Genomic DNA, 24,290 nt, shown 5'->3' on the forward strand with positions numbered 1-24,290 from the left:
TCTATGACATTGTCCCTCCTGGGGAATAGATTGTGTATCCCTTGTGTAAAACTGGTTTCTCAGTCACAGACAAGGGTGCAGCTGTTCTGCTCTGCTGTATAGCTTACAAGTTTCCTGACGCCGTCTCTTCTTCTCTGCACTAACTTTTCCTCAGCTCTCCTTTTTCTGTCTGTTTCTTATATGCTCTCTTCACTCTCCCCGTCTCGTTGTCTGTGTGGCATCGCTCAAATCTATATATCTCACTGAGCCATGCTTCTTCCTCTCCGACTTCTATACCCTCTTTCGTTTCATCCTCTTCCCTACAACTTGTGTGTTATCTCAATTCTCCGTCTCTGTGCAATATGTCTGCGTCTTCTCTGCGGCATCACGTCCGCGCACCGCCCTCGTGCCTTTCTGTCGTCACTCCGACCTGCTCGCGTTCCGTCCTTTTTTCACGTTTTTTTATCTTCACTGCACTTAGACTCCGTTGTACCACCGTGTCATCTATCAACCCATCTCGCCATATATCTTTGTTTTTCTCCCACCTCCCCACAGCCATTCGCTACCTCCTCGTTGCTCGTTCTATCCCTTTTTCAAGAGCAGGGAGCTTGCCATCCTTTTCGAAACACTTTGAGGTTTCATTTTGACGGGAAGACTTCACAACGCAGACCCAGAGCCGCTCCTCCATGTTATCTGTATACTTGTGTGCCTCTCTGTGGCTGTAGACAGAGGACAAAGTGTGACAAGTGTGATCTCATGTGTTTCTCATTTCTTCTTTATTACTGATTACACTTCACCGCTCCAAGCAATCATTCCCTTTGCAAGCCATATTGGATCTAATTTATTTCATGTCCCCGCGACTTTCACCTCTCCCTAGGCTCGCGTCCCCGTGACTGCGGTGATCTGTACGCCAGTGGTCAGAGAGAGGACGGCATCTACTCAGTGTTTCCTGTTCACCACCCTGCAGGCTTCCAGGTCTACTGCGACATGACCACAGACGGAGGAGGCTGGACGGTGAGTCAGAGGGAAAAACACGTAATACAGTTATACACAGGCTCATTAGCTGTATATGTATCTACTTAAAATATAAGAAACATTCATCGAGGGGTTATAATCAACATCCAAATGGAGGCCTATTCACTATGTCTGCCTTTACGAATCTATTATTATTTACTTAATAGCCACGACATAAAAATGATTCACTGAGCATGCATCTGTCTAACTGCAACACCGGTTCTATTCGAATCACAGTCGTGCGGCACAAGAACATCACATACTGGACACCTGCTGTGATTACAGTTGCACTGCCGTAGGAATCTCATGCATCAATCTGAAAAGGTCTCATCAAAGCTTGATCACAGAACAGCGAGGAGATCTTAAGTTTCACGTGGACCCCGTTTGAAAGCAGTCCGTTCATTTTCATGTTTAGTTTTTTTTTCCATTTAGAAAACACAACGCTAATTAGTCACATCTAAGTGAGAATGCCATCAGGAAGCCTGCTGAAAGGAAAATGAATAAAGAGGAGCGAGACAAAGAAGGCCAACCAAACAATGAAACAGGGTTCTGAGAGACGCGGCAAAAAAAACCCAAAGTACATCGGATGAATCATAATGCGTTTAGTAGGACAAGTAAATGATGCCATAATCACAAGGGGAGAGATTTTAGTGTTAGCTGTTACCGTGACAATTGATGGCAGAAGCATAAGTAACTCGTAAGAATCGTATGCGCTGTGGCTGAGACGTGTTCAGCCAGCTCATGTAATGAATGTTCAACCACAGTTGTCATTGTGTGCAAAAAACTAAAAAATCCATTAGAGCTGGTGCATGTCTGACCTGTTTATGTTTTGGGTATTGTAAATCTCGCATTCTCGTCTTTGTGTAATGATATTTTGACAGGATTTGGGATTCTGAAATGTTGACACGGAAAGATATACTTTTGAGTTTCTTTAAGTGTGTGTTTTTTCTTTCCTTGATCAAACATCTGTCAGTTGCCTGGCCTTGCTAAAGTAAACAGAGCTGTTTAAGAGAGACTGTATACTGGAAGCGCTGTGTCTTTTGGGAATGACAGACAGCGAGGTGAACAAACATTGACACTGAGCTGTTTGAAGTTATATTTGGAAGTGTGGTTTAGATGCGCACACACACACACACACACACACACACATACCATCCTACTGGTTAGAGCCATTTATTTCCCTTTGTTCTGAAGTATACTGTAGCAGTCCTCTGGGAAAGAAGAGCAGTTCTTAATAGAGAACTAAGGCCCTGTAACACTTTAACAGTTTGAAATCTCAGCTACATGAATCCATCACAACTCCTTTTTGTTTTCTTTTTACTGGTTCCGATGCATTTATGACGGCACCCAGGGGCTGGCTGTGGAATCTGTTCAAAAGTACTCAGGGATTGATTTGCAAGATGTCAATTATGTGTCATACATACTGCATTTAGTAATAATCTGCTGTCTTCTTCCAGCTTGTGGGTGTGATGCGGTCTTGTTGACATCACTTTCATGGATGTTTTAAACATTTCGTGTGTGAAAATGTTATCGAGGTGTAAAAACTGTCTCCATATTGTCAATATGGACCATTTCCTCTTAACAGCTTTACTAGCACTCTCTGGCTGCAAATAGATACACGTGTTTGTCTGTTCTTTCTCCTGTTCTTAGCTGTTAACACCGGTGCTACCTGCTTCTACAAAAACAAATGTCTAATAACTAATACTTAGAAGAAGCTTAGAAAAGCTAAATATATTCTCATCCCGCTCTACAAACACATACAGCACGTGTCAAACTCCAACTCAAAGTCATGACAGTGAATTGCGTGTGTTTGTGTGTGTGCGCGCGCTTTGGAAATCGGTGACTAACTGTGCGAGATGGGCAAGGTCGTCCCCTACTATCATCAAATAAAACAACACTGTCAGTTTGACAGAGTGCTTAGTACAGCATGATGGAATAGAGTTATACACCAGACAGTCGGTGGGTAAATGCTCGTGCGTGTGTTTGCGTGTGTGCCTTGTGTATGCATGAATCTATACGTACATAGCTTGTGAGTGTGCTTTCAGCTTTGCTCCCTTTTCGCACGGTGCTCAGTGAGAAAGTGTTAAGTAACGGCTCTTTGCATGTTCTTTCACAGAAAAAGGATTCATGTAGCAGCTGAGATTGAAGTGATAATGTTGCAGTTACCCATCGTGCCGTGTGCGTTGAGCTGATTGTGGTCACGCTTGCATTAAGAGATCAGCGCGGTGTGAGCCAACAGGGGGCAGGTAGGGAGACGGGGATGCACGGTGAGTTGAGTTGCTTTACCGTCTGTCTGACGGTTGAGCTTAAATAAGGGATGAGCCATATGCCGCCACCTCATTAGCATGCTTTGACATAACTGCAGCACCGTTGCCTGAAAGTCTGAGAGATGAGAAGGTTACTTAGATGAAGACGGCGAGGAGAGGAGAGTGCGATGCAGAGGAGACAAAGACGAAAGGGCCCGATGAAAACATCTGAATCTGATGTTGAGAGAGAAAGGAAGGCATACGGATAAAAATAAATAATACGCAGGGAACAGCAATTCATTTCAGTTCTCTGAAATACATTCATTCAGATGGGGCCTTCAACTCCATCCTTCTGTTCTCTTGTATTTGCAGTGAAAAGGTAGCCGTTAGGGAGCCTCTGGGTTAACGCCTGTGTCTTAAGTGATGGTGACAGGAAGAAGCCAGGACTACTGTAGATGCCAATACGCAACACTGTACATTAGTCAGTGATTAACAGTATAAGGATGTTTGCTCATATGTCTGTTTGTATATCTCCATCTCTCAGTATCCAAATTCACCAGAGCACACCAACGTTTGGTTTTTGCATGTATGGGTTTGTTAATGCGTTGGTACACATGCAGTGTTTGTGGTCTATACTCATGATGCCCAACAAGGTTTTCTTTAGTTTGAAGAAAAAATGTCCAAACAAATCCATCAGACGCCCTCAGCTATTTCAGAAGGCAACAGCTTTTTTGTTATCAAAGAAACTGTTTTCCGTAATACTCTGCATGATGCACAATCAGACTGTCCAAAACCAACCCGGCCACCCACAAATATTTCTAACTTTATAAATGAGAAACTAACTTTTAAAACCAGGCGATTTGAGTATAAAAGTACACACTGAATAACAGAGCCTAAGTTGTCAGGTTGTTTCAGAGAGACACTGACTCGGGCATAGTGACTCATAGATCACATATACGTGCGTGTCTATTGTTTTTCCTTTTCGAACGTGAAGAACCTAAAAAATAAACAAAGGGAAGCAGCGGCTGCTTCTTTGCTATCTTTTGATAGCTATTGCTACTTCAAACCCAGAGCCAGGTGTGCATAGTGTTTGCGTTATGGAGCTGGCAGTTATATCAACACAGAGAAGATAAATACTGTAGCATGAGTTAACAGTCATTTTGTCAGCTGGACATTCAGATTTGGGGCGAAACCAAGTAGAGCCGAAGGGCAGGTATCAATTACCAATCAAGGCAAACATGACCTTAATCCAAACCAAACAAAAGGAAGATTAGAATCCACTTTTGTCAAGTAGTGCAGTATTTTCACTCTCTTGCCATGTCCTTTACTCAAATGTAGACAGAGGGAATGCAAACACACACACAACAAGACAAAAAGGTAAAATGCTAATAAAAGATGCTAGAATGAAATCCCCTTTTCAGGACCATGGATAGCAGCACTCGGCCAAATGTGCCAAAACACTTTATAAACTTCAATATTTAATAGAAAATAACCACGCAATAGCACAATGTGCCGTCAACGCAGAAATAAATTAGCTACAGTACAAACCTACTTGTTAAACGAAGAAAACTTTCTTCTTTGATGGCTTTCTTCTTGTTCTGCTGTCCTGTGGAGGAGTCATTTGCGTGGAGACGTTCATCACGTGTATCATCTCACAAGCACGAACGCTGACAGTGAAAGTCCATTTGCACCCATACCGTACATACAGTATATATGCAGTACATACAGTATATATGCAGTACATACCGTACATACAGTACATACAGTACATACAGTATATATGCAGTACATACCGTACATACAGTATATATGTAGTACATACAGTACATACAGTACATACAGTACATACAGTATATATGCAGTACATACCGTACATACAGTATATATGTAGTACATACAGTACATACAGTATATATGCAGTACATACAGTATATATGCAGTACATACAGTATATATGCAGTACATACCGTACATACAGTATATATGTAGTACATACAGTATATATGCAGTACATACCGTACTTACAGTATATATACAGTACATACCGTACATACAGTATATATGCAGTACATACAGTATATATGCAGTACATACCGTACATACAGTATATATGCAGTACATACAGTATATATGCAGTACATAGTGTTTAGTGTTCATTTTGCCAGACAGGGTGAGGGCGTTCTTTTCATTTTAATAGAGTCTAAGTCACTAGTGTCCTTTAGTGTCCACTAAGAACTAATAGGAAGAGAGGAGACTATAGTACAGTTTGATGTGGATGGTTATCAGAGGAAATTGGTCGGTAATTCACCACCGCCATAACTCAGGCCCTGGAGACTGTTTGACCACAAAGATAGGAGGGATGATGGCAGATAGGACGTAAAAGAAAAAGCCTGTCATTACGAGGCCCCAAGTTCCTCAAAACACAAAAACAAACGCACACACACACACATGCACGCACATGAGAGAGTATATAGTATATAGTACATCTATACAATCAAAGAAGCGTACATATGCTACTCTCTACGCAGTAAATGTGTGGTCATATGTGCTTACAGACCTATGCTTTCATACACACACACATATACTAAAATATGTATACACACAAGCCCCTCACTCAGAGAAAGTAATCCTTTGGGCATGTGGTCTACCTGAATCTGCAAAGGGGGATTCCAAATGCCATTTAAACACAGCCTCACGGCTTAGGGTAATGTCTTCTATTATTACTATTTTATTTGTTAAAAGGAAGGGACTAAAAATGACCACGGCATTAATAATGAATGAGAGTAGATACATCGGAGTGCAGCGTGGGGCTGCATTATCAGATGGTGCTTTTATCAGAAGTACTGCAATCACTCTCAAATATACAATTCAGCTAAGAACTGGAAAGTAAAAGTTTTAGATTGAATGTACGATTGTGTGCATGTTGTATCACTCCTTTAGAGGCTCGGAGTGCTTTTGAGCCTCTCAGAGTGTACGGTAGAGGCTTTTCAGTGTCTCGATCTGGCTCACAAGCTCTTCAATATTTCATCTGTTAGTTTATTGGTTTGGAAAAAAAAAAGAAAATCCAGGATGGATGTTTTTTTGCAGTTGTGTCTTATCTGTAAATGTTTTGTGAGGCAGGGAAATTGAAAACTTCAGAGTACAATCTAACTTTTGTTCAGAACATAATTGTTTTCCTAATGTTCAGATTGAGTGCGCTGAGTGGACTGCGAGTTTATTCAGATGTGACTTGACGTTTTAATTTACTTGCCTGGACGAGCACGTACTTGTGTCCTCATTAGCTGGAATGCGGGTGCTGCTGAGAGAGAGAAAGTATGCAGCTGTCTACCAGTAACAGTATCACACGTAGTGTCAGACATGTTTTTCAGGATATTATTGATCAGAGGTTATTTGAGAAAACGTTCGGGAACATTGACTGATTTATACATTTCCTCTCAGTTACATCTGCAGGCACACAAATAGATGTGAATGGATTCCCAGTTATGTCGTTGCTTTTGGACCGACTGTATATATTGTTGCGTGTTTTATTCATGATTATAATTATTTTTACCGCGAGTTTATTCAGATGTGACTTGACGTTTTAATTTACTTGCCTGGACGAGCACGTACTTGTGTCCTCATTAGCTGGCATGCGGGTGCTGCTGAGAGAGAGAAAGTATGCAGCTGTCTACCAGTAACAGTATCACAGGTAGTGTCAGACATGTTTTTCAGGATATTATTGATCAGAGGTTATTTGAGAAAACGTTCGGGAACATTGACTGATTTATACATTTCCTCTCAGTTACATCTGCAGGCACACAAATAGATGTGGATGGATTCCCATTTATGTCGTTGCTTTTGGACCGACTGTATATATTGTTGCATGTTTTATTCATGATTATAATTATTTTTAAGTTAAAGCAGTCTGATTCACTGTATTCACATGCAGAAAAACAACCACTGTGAAACAAGGACTGGAGGATAATGGCCAGAATATTCTATCCCTCATTTCAAAACTCTATAGCGATGTCACAACATAGCATGTTTTCTGGTAATTCAATAAATGAATAGTCAAAATGAAATGTAGCCTATTTTTATTGTGAGCATGCTACCGTTGAGCTTTTGAGTGATTTTTGGATACTATGACGCCTATCGTATTATGTTGTGACCTTTTCTTTGTCCTGACGCGTTCCCACTGTGATGCTAAATCTTTCCCTGCACTTGGTCTTTGTCATGCAGGCAGATTTAAAAAGAAAAGCCTTTGCAGAAATCTACCTGTGTTAATCTGGCTTCTCTTTATCCTTTAACCCAATAAGGAAAACCTAGTTTCTTGTTTATCATGGTGTTTGAAGAATCGGGTTACTGCTGAAAGCCAGGAGTCATCTTTTTACCTGCAGTAAGTACACGTAAGTGCAGAAATGGTGCTCAGGCCTACACATGTGAGAGGGAGCGGGAGAAAGAGTTTCTGTGGATGACTGTGTTCCTCCTTCTGTTCCCGTTTGCTGCTACTGTGTTCAGAACACATCTGTCTTTCTGATAGGATTATAAAACATTCACCAACAGATGTTTGCAGTCCCCTTTGAAGATAGCAATTGTGCAGACTGCTGTAGATTCATGAGCGCTTTCGTCAGACAGTGTTGAATTTATAACCATATCATCAATATTGTTAACAATGTAATCAAATTGTTTGCAATTCCTCTGTCAGTTTTAATCCATCTTAAATCTATGAAGGGATGCAGCTTCTGGAGCCGATTCTATTAGCCTCAACACAACTGTTTAGGTTTTTTCCCCTGTTTTTCTGGGTTTTTTTCCATTTTTCTCTGTACTGTAATTGCTGATGCATTAATCACTCTCTGGAGACGTTGCACATTATCTTCAGTTAGTCAGTGTAGAGCAGCGGTAACAAGTGACATCTGCTGCCAAAGCACCAAACATATAAACATAGTGTGCTCACAGTGTGTACATGCCAGGAGCTAACAAGCTATTGGCACATTTCCTATTTTCCACCCGGTCACATGCCAGATTGTAAATCTCCCCCAATCAGCTTCAGAGGGCTCGTGTTGATTCTTCCCTGTACTCTAGTCTGTCAGTCAGGGTGTCCGTCTGTGCATGCTGTGGGCTCCTAGTAGGTGACAGAAAGCCTGCTGAAGAGCTTAAGGCACCTTGTTAAGTAGCCTTCATCTACTGCAGAGATTACACAGAGCTTAATGTGATCATGCCAATGCAACAGCCCTTTAGCAAGTGCTTGGTGAGATGGTTAAGGATCAGAGATTTTCCTTGTTAACACTGTTTGGCCGCTTGACTTGACGTAACTGTTTGCGGGTTTAAATAGTTGACCTATAACTCAGACTGTTTACCATTCGCACTTACAAGTTGTATTTGGGTTGCAGTCCTGGAACACGGGTCTCACGTTTCTGACAAACTGTCACAGAGTTCCCTTGACTTGGGAGGAAGAGTGCATGAGACTTTCAACTGGCAATACTTCGTTTTTTTGGCGACTTGCTGACACAGACACTCTGACAAAACATGTTACAGCAGCCATTCTCCGCCTCAAAGGTACTTCCCTTCACCTGTATGGCCTGTCTGCCTTTGTGCTGTATACATGTGCATCGATTAAAAAAAAAGAGTATGGTGGGGAGAAAGACAGCTAACACTATTCTTAAATGAGGGAAATTTGAGTAAAAGTCATTAAAAGTTGTATATATTTCTATGACTAGAGATAATTGGTGCATCAATGTAACATCGTCAGGAAACAAAAACAAGTGTTCACGCAGTATAATGTGTGTGGATATTCATAAATGATAATGAATTGGAAAACGCCAAGACTATAGTATATTTTGTAATTACTGGTTTTCCAGCTACTTCTTTGAGATTGATTTCTTTACTAACTTGTAAACAACGCTCCACACCATATTGTGAGATGATGGAGGGGAGGGGGGGGGGGGGAGTTGCCTCCGAGAGATGGTTTGTTTAGGTTTTGTGGGGCATGTAGAACAGCATGTATAAAGAATGAATTACCTTCGAGCTGCAAAGAAAAGCTGCAAGAAAAAGAGTTAAAACACTGCAGTATGGAAAAAGACTGGTGGGGAGTGCCAGAGCTAAAAGATGAGAGGGAGCTGAAAAGTAACTGTCCCAGAATCATCCTTTATTTTTACCGTACAGATGGTACACACACACACAAACACACACAACAATGCAATACAATACAAACGCAATGAAAATGACCTTTATGAAGCAGCTGCATGTTTGTTCAGATTGTGTCCGAGTCCTTTACTATTGGTACTTACAGTATATTTACTGAAATGTCGATTAATCTGGCACATTGAAATGACAGCGGTGGTAAGCTTTATCTTACGTGCCTTCTTTTATGAGCTACCTGATCCAAAAACTGAAGCGCCTGGTTCCAAACTATTACATTTATGAGCTTAAATTATTAATATGATATGAATGAAAATTCAACTGGGCGAATGCAACTCCTGTAGTTGATGTAACGCAAGCCGCTAGAGAGCAGAGACGTCCGTTGCATTTGTTGGAACTCCAGAAACACTCAGTTCAGTCTACTTGGTTTCCTGCGGCCAGAAGTTACAGGAGAGGGTTATGTACAACCGAACGCAGAAGGCTTTTTGTAGAAAATGTTACAATTAATAACTATCATCAACTGAAAACACACTGTGAAAGGGTTAAAGTTGTGAGACGAAAACTCGAAGAGGAAAACAAGGACAAATCCCAGACCGGACAACGCAGGGGGAGGCAACCTGTCAATCACAAGGTAGCCACGCCCTACTTTGTCGTCTTTAAACGGGACCATAATTGACTTAATGAACAACATGCTGTATTGAAGAAGACTTGAAACGAGCGATGTAGACCATAAACTCAAGTTTACAATGCTTACTGAGGTAGCGGATCAAGTGAAAAGTAGGGTTATTTTCTCATAGACTTCTATACAATCAGACTTCTTTCTAGAAACGCCAAGAGTCGCTGGCCCTGTGAAAGGATGCACGTTAATGGCACTTTTCATTGGCTTCACTTTTCAGAAGAGAAGGTTGCCGCCTGACTTCCAAACAATTTTCACTTCCATGAGCAGTGCAATGCAGATACAACCTACATAATGAAGGAGTAGAAATTCTCTTGAACCTGGCGTTTTATTAGCATTTATATATTGTTTTGCTACCAGTGAATACAGGCTGTAGTCACTATTGATCTTGTAGGTCTGTATTGCGACGGTTCTGTACTGTATGATGTGTAACACTGATTCCTTGGTCAAACTTTTGAATAACATGTGTCACTACTGCAGTTCTCAGTCTATGTCTGGCTAGAGCATCACCGACCCTACACCATGATAAAACAATTCGGTCAGCTTCTAACCTTGACGGAAACAGCTTTGATGTCCGGCTCTGCCCACTAGCCAGACATTGTGTCTCAGGATTTGTCGTTGGGGATGTTACGCTGCGTCACAGTGGAAACTGTGTTTGTGGCTGTGTTGGGGGGGTGTGGTGAGGTGACATAGTAGCCGAGGCACTATAAAACACAAGCATTTGAGCCACAGTAGGCCCATGTGCTACTGTACAAATGCACTCATGCACATTTATACACTCTGAAATGGTCCGCTGACTCTTGTTTCTTTAAAGGTGAAATTGAAAAGCTGATGTTTTGTGGCGCTAACAGTCTTTTAAATTCCTCCTTGCCCTTTTCTCTCTGCAACCGTGTTGACCAGTGTTGGGAGCAAGTACTTTATGAGCCAACCATAATGTAAGAGCCAGAGACATTGTACTGTCTGCTTATCTGCCTCTTGGCTGCATATTTCTCCGTGTTCTTCACTCGCATGTTATCAGTAATAAAACAGGCCAGAAGCAACAAAACTTTTTCATGTTGCCCACAAACTTCAACATTAATATTAACACCCACAAGCTTATACAACCATGAATACAATTACGGAGACACACACACACACACAAAAAAGCAACGTGCATGCGCTGCACGTAGGCCTAAAACACATTTATTCAACAGCTCTTGAAATGCACAAACAGAAATTCAGTTGAATATGACCTTTTAGGCTCTCCATACAACACATGCAGACACATGTGCACATGCAGCCTCACTATAAGCATGAGGATGGCTGCTGTACATGGACGCACCAACATACAAACAATGTACACACATGTATGTTTCACAGCATTGTCACCCACTCCTCAAACCCGATGTTTCCCTCCACCCTGAACTTTTGACCACCGCCTTTCCCTGTTGAAACATGTGAAAGAAGAGGATTGGAGATCTCTGTGAGCTCCATGCCTCCAGGGAACATACACACACACACACACACACACACACACACACACACACACACATACAGATACTGGCCATTTAGGGTCAACAATGCAACCTCAGAGGGGCTCTCCAGTCTTACAAGGATGCTACACATGGAAGGAGGCAGGGCCAGAAAGACAAGAGTGTTCACCCTTATCTGAACTGAGCTGCGTGCTGGTTCACCTGCATGCTGTAGAGTACTGCTTCATGTGACCACTGGTCAATTCCTCACTGTCCCAGTGATTCATAGTTGCAGATACCGTTGGTCGTCTCAGCTTTTCCATCAGGGCAACGCTAGGAAGAGACTTCAGCTGAGGCACACAAGCCATCTTCAATAACTGTTGACCGTAAACGCCACAGCTAAACTCTGAATTTAACATAAGGGGTTGTCTCCTAATTCTGTTGTTTGTTTTGTTTGTTTGGAACAATAATGGTATGAGAGCACACTGCTATTCAGTCTCCCTTCGCTCCGTCTCCAGCCTAGCTTAAATATTTGTCGGTGGCTATACTCCATGTATGCATCCAGACTGGCTTGCTGTGATAATGTGAGCGATAAATTGTTCTGAAAGGCCACAGAGGATTTAAATAGAAGGCTGACTGTAGTCTGGCACGTCTGTTTGACTTTCTTTGGTGTACCTTTGTTAAAAAAAAGCAAAGATTTCCGTGTGATTTATTGAGTTGAGGGGGCACTTTTGGCAATTCGCATGCCTCCATAAACTGCTGCTTTTACAGTGAGTGCCAGGGGAGAGAGAAAAAAACAATTAGGGATGGATGAAAAGGAAAAACTCTACCTCATTTTTAACAGCATTATCAATTTGAAGTCGTCAGCTAATTTGAATGTAGGGGCAAAGAGGGCTACGAGGAAGAAGGGAGTAAGATAAGGAGGCGGTTACTTTAGGAACATGAATGTTGTAATTTCCTCAGCCGGCACTTGGCCTCTGCATTGGAGACATTGGTGTTTCACTGCAGTGCCTTTAGCAGAGAGGTTGACATAAATCTCACCAGTTAACCCAGGGAATCAGTAGAAAACACAACAGGGGCCGGCTCCCTGACGGTCCTTCAGTGCCCTGCTGACATATCAGTAACACGATGACGGTGCGTTGTTTGCTCGGTAAAATGCCACAGCCTCTTCCCCAAGGTCTTTTGATTTGTCTAATCATTACAGTAACAGCCTTATTAACGAGTTATTGGTCCCCACGAGTCAAACACATCGTTTTATTATCACCATGAAAAGATTTCATTGAGTTAAACACTATATATATGTATATAACTCTACATCTTTTAACAGAGCATAAACATGTTTGTTATTAGAAGATAGCTGTCATATCCTGTGACACACTTGCTGCCATGTGTTATGATAACACTCTGACACATATCTTACAACATGAGTATACAACACTAGGGCTGTTTTTATTTAGCCGACCTACAGTTGAAATCTCTCCATCTGTGCATTAGGCTGTTCTATACTGTTAGCACTTGTAATGTGAAAATGAACTACCCTCCAGCCCTCTGTATGAACGTTTGATGACATTATTTACAGTATTTACACTGTAAACCATATATTAATGTTGGAATCATCAGCAATAATATACCTATCCAGTAGATGGATACAGGAAAACTAAATACGTCTGATACCGGTTATCATAAAACAATCATTTGTAAATGAGTAACACAGTATTACTCATGTTGATAACAGTTATTAGTTTGATCTCAGATTCAGATTTAATACAAGGGGTCAAATTCTGTAGAAGGGTCAAGTTGGATTTCCTGTATCGGCTTAAGGAAGTTAAGATAACTGGGACACTAGTGTGACGGTCTAATGCTCCGTGACTGGGGCAAAGCCTGTGAGAGTCTTGTGCAAAAGCTGCTGCAAATCCCTTTTGTTTGTTTGTGTTTAGCAGACGGCTTCATGCAAACTCTGACCTCCGTACAAATGTCATAGTGTAACAGTAAAAGCATGCAGGGAAGACACAATTGAAAATATACATAAAATATAAATGTGTATTGTTTGCTTATGTTTTGCGTATATTTTAAAAGGATAATATCAGCCAATATATATCGTATCAGATTTTTTCAACGTCCCATATCGATATCTGTATTGGCCTCAAAAAATGAGTCTAGCTATGGTTCACAGTCTGAAAAATATAGAATACCAGAGTCAAGCTGCTGTCCTGTCTAACTTGGATTGAGTGGCTGCAATGAGGCACATGCATATCTTTGGAAACCTCTACCTTGGTAATGCTGGAGAGTTGAGGTTCCTGAACAAGATTGCCGGACTGATGAGAGGAAGGATCTTGAACGTGACAACGGAAGTTCGGTTTGAAGATGATCATATCTCTGGAATAAGGGAGGAAATCAATCTTTGGAATTATTGTGTACGTTATAATGGAGGTATTCAGAGAGCTCTGAATGGGGACATGAGATAGTTAGCGTCTTTGAGGATAAGGAGGAGAATCCCTACACTCCCTAGATGGTGTTGATAACTGATGATGACAGTAATGATGATTAAGATGATCACAATGAAGACAAATACGAGGATGAAGATTCTTGCCATTGCTCTGCAGGATTGAGTTCTTCGTCTGCGCTGATGTTGAAAGCAAATATGTCTGTTGGTGCCATCTGGTACCTTATGGTATGTTAAGGGATTAGTCACGCAGAACATAAACTGTCTCAGGGAATTTCCTTTGTCATTTCAACATTAACACAGCCCTCCAACTGCGAGTCCGAGGCTATTTTCCATCTGCGTGCATTTCCTCTTCAGGAGCAGATTTCCAATTTCCCTTCATCCTCAATCTGGCACTTCGAATGTCAGCACTTTTAATGCACAGACAATTTCATTGGGTGTTACAGATGCTGCACTGTCACCTCACACATGTGTCCGCACACACACACACACACACACACACACACACACACACACACACAGTAGAGTTAAATTGCTAAATATCTACTGTACCCTTTGTTTTTCGTACTGAAAGGGTTGCTTTATAAATGAAAAATAAAAATGAACTACCACTTATTTTCTCCACACACCATTGCTTGCATAGAATGTCCTGATTCACAGTACAGAAGAAGAAGAGAACTGTCCCTCTCCTTGTATTAAGCATTATTGTTTTATGAATATCATCTCTTTCCTGGGACTTCAATTAAGGATGTAAAATCCATGGCGATTTGATTCAAAGTCAGTCAAAGATTTAATGGATTCCTTTTATTAGCTTCCGACAAATTGCCTTTTTAGAGGGAAGAACATTTGCATTATTCATTTGTGAAAGAGCAAGTTCATTTAGTTTGGTTCTAGATGAGCTCAGCGACCAACAGTGGGACTTCGAATGCCTCTTCGCGGAGGAGGATGAGACACTCTCCGTGTGAGATGAATCCCATCCGACCCCTGACCTCTTGTCTTGCTGTCTTGGCTGCGTAGGTGATCCAGCGCAGGGAGGACGGCTCGGTCAACTTCTTCAGAGCATGGGAGTCCTATCGTGAGGGATTCGGCAAGATCACCGGTGAACACTGGCTCGGTAAGTGTCTCAGCTGTGAGACTGTGTCTGTGCGTGTGTTTGGCAATGTATGACTCATATATAGTGTGTGTAATGTGACCTGCCAGGGCAGACCAAACCCTGGAAAGTGGATTTTTACACAGTGTTATCCACTGCGGTCACTGTAGCTTGACTGGAATTGATAAAACAGTAACACTTCATGATAATCATCATAAATAAGTTGTAAATTGGCAGTTAACGGAACAGTGTGAAGGGGATCTCTTGGTGTATGATATCGTCTTATTCCAAGACGGGATATCGTCTGAAGTACAGCATTTAGACTGTAAACCGAAAAAAATAGAGAAACTCACTCTGACAGTGAAACAGCGACAGTAGTCACGGCGAATGATGGAGAAAAATAGAGACACCCAAAGAGAGGCAGACAGAGACATTGGATGACATTGGCTCTTCATATCATCATCAAGAATTCAGTAATGAAAACCACTTCAGTGACATCGACAAACATTATTGCAGCAAATCAAAATATGTGTGTAAAGTGCACTTCATGAGAGGAGTCTGTTCAGCATCACAATATCACAACACAAGCCAAAAGACCAGCAATTCAATTATAATCTTTTTTTTTTTATTTTCACATGACAAACACAACAACAGTATAATTTCTTTTTTTTTTTTGCAAACCTCACAGCTTTTCAACAGTCGCCTTCTGCTTATAATTTGCATTTTTCAGAGTGTGCTTGTCCAAATCCTTTTATTTCTTGCTGGCAGCATGACACATTAGTCCATGCCTCCTCTCAAATTTGACAGGAAAAGAATGCCAACGCCGAAATGAATTCGAGTGTGAAATTATCAACTTTTCCAAAGCCAAATTCCTCTTCTTCACACCACTTCTCATTAAGTAGACTCAAATATTTCTCGTCTTGGGCGGCGGCTCCATCACGTCCATTCTAGTGGCTCAAAGTTATCTGCTTAGACCTTCATATAAGATGTTGCATTTGTGTTTTATCTATTAACATTCATACTCCAACATGTTTTGTAAAAAAACAACTCATACCGTGTAGAAATAGACAACCAGTGCTTCCCATCGTAGACTGGCCTTTGCAGCTCCCTTTTAATTGGACTGACATTTGTTCAAGAAGCGGGAGAGAATGATGAGACGGAGTCTAAAACCATGTTTCTCTCACATCAGGTGTTAAGTATGAAAATTGACTACCAATGAAGCTCATATGCGGTTGAAAACAAGACAGTGACTTAATTAGAAACAACTGCAGCTGAGGAGCGTGACCCTGTGGGAGCATCTAATCACACAATCAAAATCTCTCTGGTTCTCTATGGCTGCATAATCTCAGCCATTATCCCTGTATACGCAAACATCCCCAGTGGTGTGCCTCAATACGTTGTTGTTCTTTTGTGTTTAGCACTCAGTCAGTTGAGTCACCACAGTTACCTTCAGTCTACAAATAAAAGCTGAACTAGAAAAAGCAAACCAGCGAGAATCTTGAAAGGAGGCTTTTTCAAAAGGTGAGAGAGCTTCGTTCTATAAACACTGTTGTTGATAACGAGATAGATTTCGGCTGACTCGTACTTGGATGCGGTATGAACCATGAGCCACCATTCAAGCACACTCTTTTAGTCCCGATCCCAGACGCTCCAGGGCTACCGCTCTCCCACTTAACACGTCGTACACACTGTGACTGCACTGTGATTCAATGCCAAAAACGGTGAAATTGTGACGGTGACAACACAGTGAAATTGTGATGGTGACAAAAACACTCGGAAGCTGGCCAGATGCCCACCAGGGATTCATCACATCACACAAAGTTGATGTGAAAACAACGTCGTCATTGAACAAGACAGTTCATTGCCCAATCAGCATCCATGGGGAAAATACTGGGATAGTAAGCTGCTTCCATAATCTTATGAGTGCATTAGTGATCAGGAAATCTGGTCCGCTTACAAAAAAAAAAAACTCCGGTCCCACAAGCGCTAAGCATTTGCAGAAATGTAGTTTCCTGAGGAAATGTGGGTTGAGCAGCAGTGTTAATGAGATATCACCATGTCTGTGTGTGTCTTTAAAAACCTTTCATCGCAGTGTGCATAAGCTCAGGCGGGTGGAGTAAGTGGAGCTTGAAGAAGTCTATTTCTGTAAAAAAACACGAGCTTGTCATGGTCAAGGTTATGGACGTGCGTGCCATACCACTGAGATACTCTCCCATCAGCACTCTCGATTAAAGCACGCCGCCATTGTGCTGCACTGCCAGGCAGTGGCGTATTACGTTTGTAAAGCATGTCTAACTGAAATGCAGGGGTTTTATTGACAAAAGTACACATACATTGCATGCAAGAATCACATACAAAAAATATCTGCCTCAGAAAATATAATGAATTATTTCCTGAATTCAGTCCAATAGCATATATAAAATTAAATATATTGAATTAAATGTAAATATTTCCATTACTTCCCATCATCTATCATCATCTATCATCATCATCATCATCAATGATTAACACAGTTCCCTCCGGTTACTGGACTGTCCATGTCGTGTAAATGAACGATGGCACATGTTAAATGATTTGTTCACGATCACTTTCATTCCAATCAAACCAAGAATCTGTTTCGTTAAGCCGATCTTAGAAATAACAAATGAAGGAAACCTGCAATGTAATTATACATATATGCCTTTTTAGATTTTAATGCACTCACTCACACACACACACATTTTCACACGGATTAATCTGCGCCACATGCGTGTAAGGAAATGAACACGGAACAGGTGCTGCAAATGTAACATTTGTGCCACCTGTAGCCAAAGGGTGGTTTCAGAACGTTAACGTTAATCTATTTCCGGCACTTAGCCATCAGAAGTGAGCGTAAAGTAATTCGTAATTGACAATATGTAAATACGTTGGGCTGCAGGACCAGAACAGCAGGTCCGCAGAAAACATTTGGGATTGCTGCTCTGTAATTGTATAATATTAGGTGGGCCTGCACAGTTCTGGGTTCTTCGCCACCTTCACCACTCTGTGTCCTTGCTATAGGATATATGATATAGGAATGCTTGCATGTACTGTACAGCGCTTGCAGAGGTTATGTGAATTAATGGACATCTAGGTCTCGTTGCTGACCTGAGGCCATTACAGAGTGCACCCATAATAAAAGACGTGGTTAGAGTGCCAGCTAGATCTCCCTGTGGTACACTGTGGGAAAATGGTGTGAATATGGAAAGCTCCGGATTTAGCAGACTGAATTTCAATGAGCCAGCAGGCTACTTTGAACCTTTCAGAGTACCCTTGCTCATTCAAGGTGTGCTGTTGTCTCGTCACCCCCATCATCGATTACCCTCAGGGCAAAAATGAGAAATGGATCCATGCTTGCCTGCAGCCTACAGAAAGAAATTCATCGCAATTACCTCCGCCAGACAAATATTGCTCACTAATGCCACCCGCCACCTCTGAAGATCTTTACCCATCTCATTATCTTAATATGCAGCTGGATTCTGGATTTCATTTCACATTTTTTCCTCATGTATTGAACTTCCAATAGTGTGCTGATAGTGGCAATAAAAGTCATCCGAAAGAAGAGCGGTGGGGAGAAAATGAAGAATAAGAGAGCAGTCAAGAGTTAACAAAATCATACATCTTGTGTTGTTTTTTTTCTTTTTTCCAAGTTCTCTCCTTCACTGCATGTATTAGTTTGTGTATGCAGGATGACACAATCACACTTTCACAAATTTCGAGCACATTTGGTACCACATGCAAATGATATACACTCAATTTAGCATCCCTGTTTTTCAGATTTTATCCGTTCCTTTGGCGGTTTGGCAGTTTTAGGTGTTAATTAGTTGGGATGCCTGAAGATTTCACTCGGGGTGTCAAGAGTAGTTGCAGCAATATTTGATTTAAGACCGCTTAAAGCTGCTGTTTCATGATGAAGGTATAGTTTTATAGTGAGTCATATAATGAGTTGGTCTTATATGCGGTGGACGTTAAGCAAAGAGTCTTTGATATGGTACCTTTTTTCTTTTTTAAATTGAAGGACATCATGGATCTGCAGTTATTTGGATAAAGAGTATGTCACGCATGCAGACAGCAAATATAATTTGGATCCTCTATGGCTACAGATATAATTCACCATGCTGTGTGTATAACTGTAAACACTAACATATTGCTGAATAATCCCTCCCCAAAGACCGTGTATAAAGAGCATGAAACTGGGTCAAGGCAATTTTATTGCTGCCATCAAATCTATTGGACACCTGGTCTCGCAGGCTGATGTAGACTTGTCTACATGTAATGCAGGTCCTGAAACAGTTTAATGCCGTCCCAAAGAGACTAACCTAGTTTTCCAAATGGCCTATTACAATAACATACTTCGGTCTGTTTAGTGTTGAAAGCAGCACTTAAATCCATCAGAAAGAGGACAGACAAATTGTTTATTGTCATAATCATGTCCCCTCTCCTCGCTTTGAGTCTATTAACTGCAGCTATAATGTATACTTGCGTATACACTTGTGTAAACAACATACTACAACAAAAACCCGAAGCTGTCACTGTGTTCTGTAGAATTATGGAATATCAGTCTAAAGTTGACACAACCAATTCCCTGTGACATTTTGTCCTTTTCTTTTGGTGAAACCTGTCGTCGGGGGAGTGACATTCAGAAGACATGTTTCCAAAGTGATCTGGAGGCTATTCGTCAAAAAGTTTGGTTGTTGGTTTTGTTGTCATTTCAGCTCACACTGTTGGGTGTATGACGGTATAATGGCAGGAAAGTGATTCGTTTGACTAAAACAAAAAGGTTTTTGAGTCAGAATTATCTTATTATATTCATTCTGAGTCAAAGATTTGTTTTGGTTTCCCTTAGAGACAAACAGAAACACTTGGCATCCTTGAGCAGTACTCAATTTTATCAATCAGTGGAGCATTAACAGCTTAATCAATATCTCTAAATAGAATTCTAGTTTTTTTGGGAGCTCCGAGTAATAGGAATTAATATTAATTCGTTGTCATACCAACTGCCGAATTGGAATCCTGTCATCCGTTTATTTATTTACAATAGAGGGCAAAATGCCATCCTTCTTTTTTGTCTTTGTCATACTGCAGTCATTTTGCCGTGAACATTTTTTTTCTTTAATCAATACACAAGTACAATAATTATGTGGATGATCTAACGGAGAAAACCCTAAACTTAGAGCTAAAGTCAAGATTCTCTTTTTTCTTTTTTTTTAAACACAGACGCTGTACTTTAAGGGAGGAAAACTGCTGATCCCTTGTTATCATTCTGACACTATATTCGTCACACACAGGGATTTTTGCAGATGGCACAGTTTGAGGAGCAGCCGTCCTCTGAAGCAACAGGGAAAACACACCAGTACTGCTTAAGCTCCCACCGTTGGGGTTTCACTGTACGCTTGATGGATCTTTGCTCTCTGGGCAATAAGATAAACAAAATGTTACTCTTCGACAGAACCAGCAAGAACGGCTCACTCACTCTCTGTTGCCGCTTTGAGTCACGTAAACCTGACAAGATGAATCAATCCAGGACATTACATTGTATCTGCCTAGTTTTCTCCTCGGAGGAGTGGACTACCTATTTAGAGCCGGTGTATCAGGACAATTAGGGGAGACAATCTGCTTTTATATCAGTGAAGGTTGGTGTATCGATGCCCCGGTGGTACAGAGAATCTGTTGCCCTCACCTTCAAGCTCTTTTCATCAACGGTAACCATTTTACTCACCAAAGCAGTTTTCTTCCTAAATTCTGGCCAGTGTTTGCATCCTGCCTCAAGCTTGTATGTGAATGCAACGCTTGGCTAACCAGATAACCAGTATTGAGCAAGAACTCACTACTCGTTATTCTTGGGAATTTTTAGCAAACCTCAGTCATGAGGAAACAGGATGCTTACTGTTGTGCTTCTCACAACTCATCTTCTCCCAATTTACAAAATCCAGGAAACCCATGGTAAAAATTGTAAAAGCCATGAGCCAATGATCTTATTGGGATTACTGGTAGTGCAACACTGTGAGGTGCAGATGGACGGAACATGTGTTCCCTCTATACAGCATTCGAAACTGTTTTGCAGCCAAAGTCAGGCGGCTTCATCGGGCCAACGAATGAGGTCCACAGCAGTGGAAAAGGCATTCGAGCAGGGACAAAAGAAGAACGGTGAAAAGCCACAAAAGAAATCGTTCTGGACCCAACTCACTCCCAACACAACCCTCAATTGCAAATGATTTCCCATCACTCACCGCTCCCGCCAGTCAACCTGCGTGCCGCATCAGTGAGGAGGATGTCTTGCGACTCTCTCAGAGACAAGACCAGGAACGCCCCAGGCCCAGATGGCGTCTCTCACTTCTGTCTGAAGGCCTGTGGTGACCAACTGGCTGCCATCTTCACACAGATTTTAAGCAGATCACTCACTTTGTATGAGCTTCTCTCTTCTTTCAAATGCTCCATAACCATCGTGTTCCCTGTAAAGCTCGCATGGCAGGAGCAATGACTACAGGCGTGTTTCCTTCACATCTGTAGTCCCAAAGTTCTTTGAAAAACTAGTGTTGGCCCACATAAAGCACATCACAGCCCCCCTGCTGAATCCCCTGCAGTTTGTCTACCAGGCAAATACGTTGGTTAATGAAGCAGTCATTATGGCACTGCACGTATCCTGCAAAGTCTTTAGTGGAAACTTACTGTATGCATGGGTCTTGTTTCTTGTCATGGAACTCCTCTGTCAGTGAATTCACTCACTCAAATCAAATACAGCAAAGTATCTTCCTCGAAAAATGTACTCATTCTTTGTGCGTTTTCCTACAAAGGTCAGGCGACACGTGTCAAATTCCGCTCCTTACATGCATACAGTCTTTCCAAAGTAAACTTCCATCTTCACCGAAAACAGACTGTTATATCAACAAAGAATATTGACTTTTTGTTTCACACAGGGCACAAACAGCAATCTCCTGTGTGAAAGACCGGTTTTTGTTTGACCCATCCACCTCCAATCCCGCCTGCCCTGAGTGGTTTTATTGCGGTCTTAATACTTCCTTAATACTTCCTGGTTCATGATTACGTGCATTACATACAAATTGATTTCGTGGCATATCTACAAATTACAGCACATTCATTTCCGTAGGTATAGCGCGGTATGAGAACAGCTTGGATACAGATGATTCACTCGTATGCAGGCTGTTCAATCACCAATTTGCTGAAAGACAGAATGCAACAGGAGAACGCTTTTCTGTTCTGGCATTCCTCCGGTGTGTGTGTGTGTGTGTGTGTGTTTTCGTTTCACTTCTCTTTTTCCTCTACACAAATGACTGTGCCTCTGGGGACACCAGGCTCTTTTGAGACTCAGCTGCCCATACAACCTCCCTCACCGCTCAACACCGCGGCCTATATTGGAATGTTCAGGTTTACACCAAGCGTCGTAAAAAAGACCCAGCAGAGGTTGCTCTACTTGTGCCAGCTGAGGAAATTGCAACGGGAGCTGTTACTTCAATTGTACACACCAACTGTAGGTTGGGTGTTTTGTTGGTTGGGTGCTTTGGTTTGGCAACAAAACGGGAAAAGAGCAGGCTAAAACATATGGTCCAAACTGATGAAAAGATCATTGCACCGACCTATCTACCCCCCAGAACTGAGTCAAACATGTTTTGCAGAGTCCCTTAATAACCATGGCCTGGATTTATTCTCCAACCTTATGCCAGGTTTTCTGATCCTGATCACTGTCGCCTACAATCTGTTGTGGAAATTCTAGTTGAATTCTGGTGAAAATCGGCCTGGAACATCCCTCAGGGAAAATAGGACATGTGTAGCCCTCATGGATTATTTGAATCTAAAACAAAAAAAACTAATACAGTCATTCAACTGTTTAATAAGACAGCTGTAGAAGATGTGAACTGAAAATAAGCCTAATTAAAACAACTTCATCCTGAGGCGGCGAGGACTAAAAGTGGATGAAAATGTTGTGGATCGTGTCCTTGTTTGGCAGTTTGTCATTTCCTATAGCAAGAGATGCAACCAGATGCTGCGATGTCAGACTCCAGTAGTGGTTTTGTTTCTGATTAGATTTGGCTTCCAAAAAAATGACAGGCTTGTATCTAACTGCACAACTAGTGTACAAAGAGAGAGTAGGTAAACAACACAGGAACTAAAGTGAAACTTTATTTAATGACATATTTAAAGGCTCTAATAGCTTCATGTATGGACTCTCATCCCGCGCTCATCCTGTGGTTATGATGCCGGGGTGATCGGATCTGCTTGTGTTTCTGTTGCAGCCCTGTAATTCAGATCAGCGTGCACCAAAACGATCGGGCACAGAAACAATTTCTTTCCACGCGTCTTTGCAGTAATGAACAGATAACTCAGCCGCATGGTGTCTCAAAACAATATCTGCCCAACAGCTGTGCAGTGCCATCTACCCTGTACATAACATCCAACTCGCTGTGCAGCTGTAAGCCATTGTTCCAAGCCTAGAGCTGCATACGGCATCATATTATTGAGTACACATAATTATTTATTTTCGACCCGTTTTGCACTCATACTTACATACAGTTTCCAATGAGTCCAGAACCATGTATTCACAGTGTACTTGATATGGTACATGATTGGCTTATGTTTGCTCTTTACACTGTATAGCTGTGTATTTGTTGGTGTCTCTATGATTGAAATGTTGCTGTATTTTGCACATGGAGAGGCACTGATAGCCAGAGCCACATTCCTGTTGTGTCCAATCGTGAAAGCATACTTCACCAATAAACTTAGTTCTGGTTCTTGGTAGTCATTAGCATATGAATTTCATTTCGGAGAACAGATCGCCCACAAGCCCAAACAACTGCCAATATTTCTCTATTATCACATTCCAGCACTACAAAAAGAAGAGTCATTTTCGCGTCAAGTATTTAGTGATTCTCTTTTTAGAGAGGTTGCTCAGAGCGTGTCATATATCCTCATATTTCTGTGGTGGTCCCCAGCAGTACGAGAAGGGGAGCAATGCATTAAGATCCATGCGTCTTAACTGCTGTCCCTGGAAGTTGTTCTCTATCTGACGAGTGCCTCATCGTGATCTTACATTCCTCGGCTGATTGCCTCATTAAAGATACACTTACAGCTGCCACTGAGAGGAGATAGAAAAGCACAAAAATTGCCCAGAATTCTGCAGAAATTGCAGCGTTAGCCACTTAACATACAGCTCACCTTTTAAACAAGTGGGGCGCACACACAAGAGCTATAATTGAGCTCTTAGCCCGACCCGAGTAGTGTAAGCTCATGTGATTACAGG

General features: G+C 41.6%; 1 protein-coding gene across 1 annotated transcript in view; it reads left to right on the forward strand.

Moving 5' to 3' along the window:
• Positions 1-24,290, forward strand: part of fibcd1b (fibrinogen C domain containing 1b) — a gene marked incomplete at both ends in the record, with an annotated part of 86,713 nt that overhangs the window by 42,732 nt on the left and 19,691 nt on the right. The window contains 2 exons of the mRNA XM_079179709.1: positions 857-993; positions 14,944-15,040. Of these exons, the coding sequence (XP_079035835.1) occupies positions 857-993; positions 14,944-15,040 (234 nt within the window). The remainder of the gene's footprint in view (positions 1-856; positions 994-14,943; positions 15,041-24,290) is intronic.

The sequence above is a fragment of the Pholis gunnellus genome (genome assembly GCF_910591455.1).
Source record: "Pholis gunnellus genome assembly, chromosome: 18".
In the NCBI taxonomy this organism is placed as follows: domain Eukaryota; kingdom Metazoa; phylum Chordata; class Actinopteri; order Perciformes; family Pholidae; genus Pholis; species Pholis gunnellus.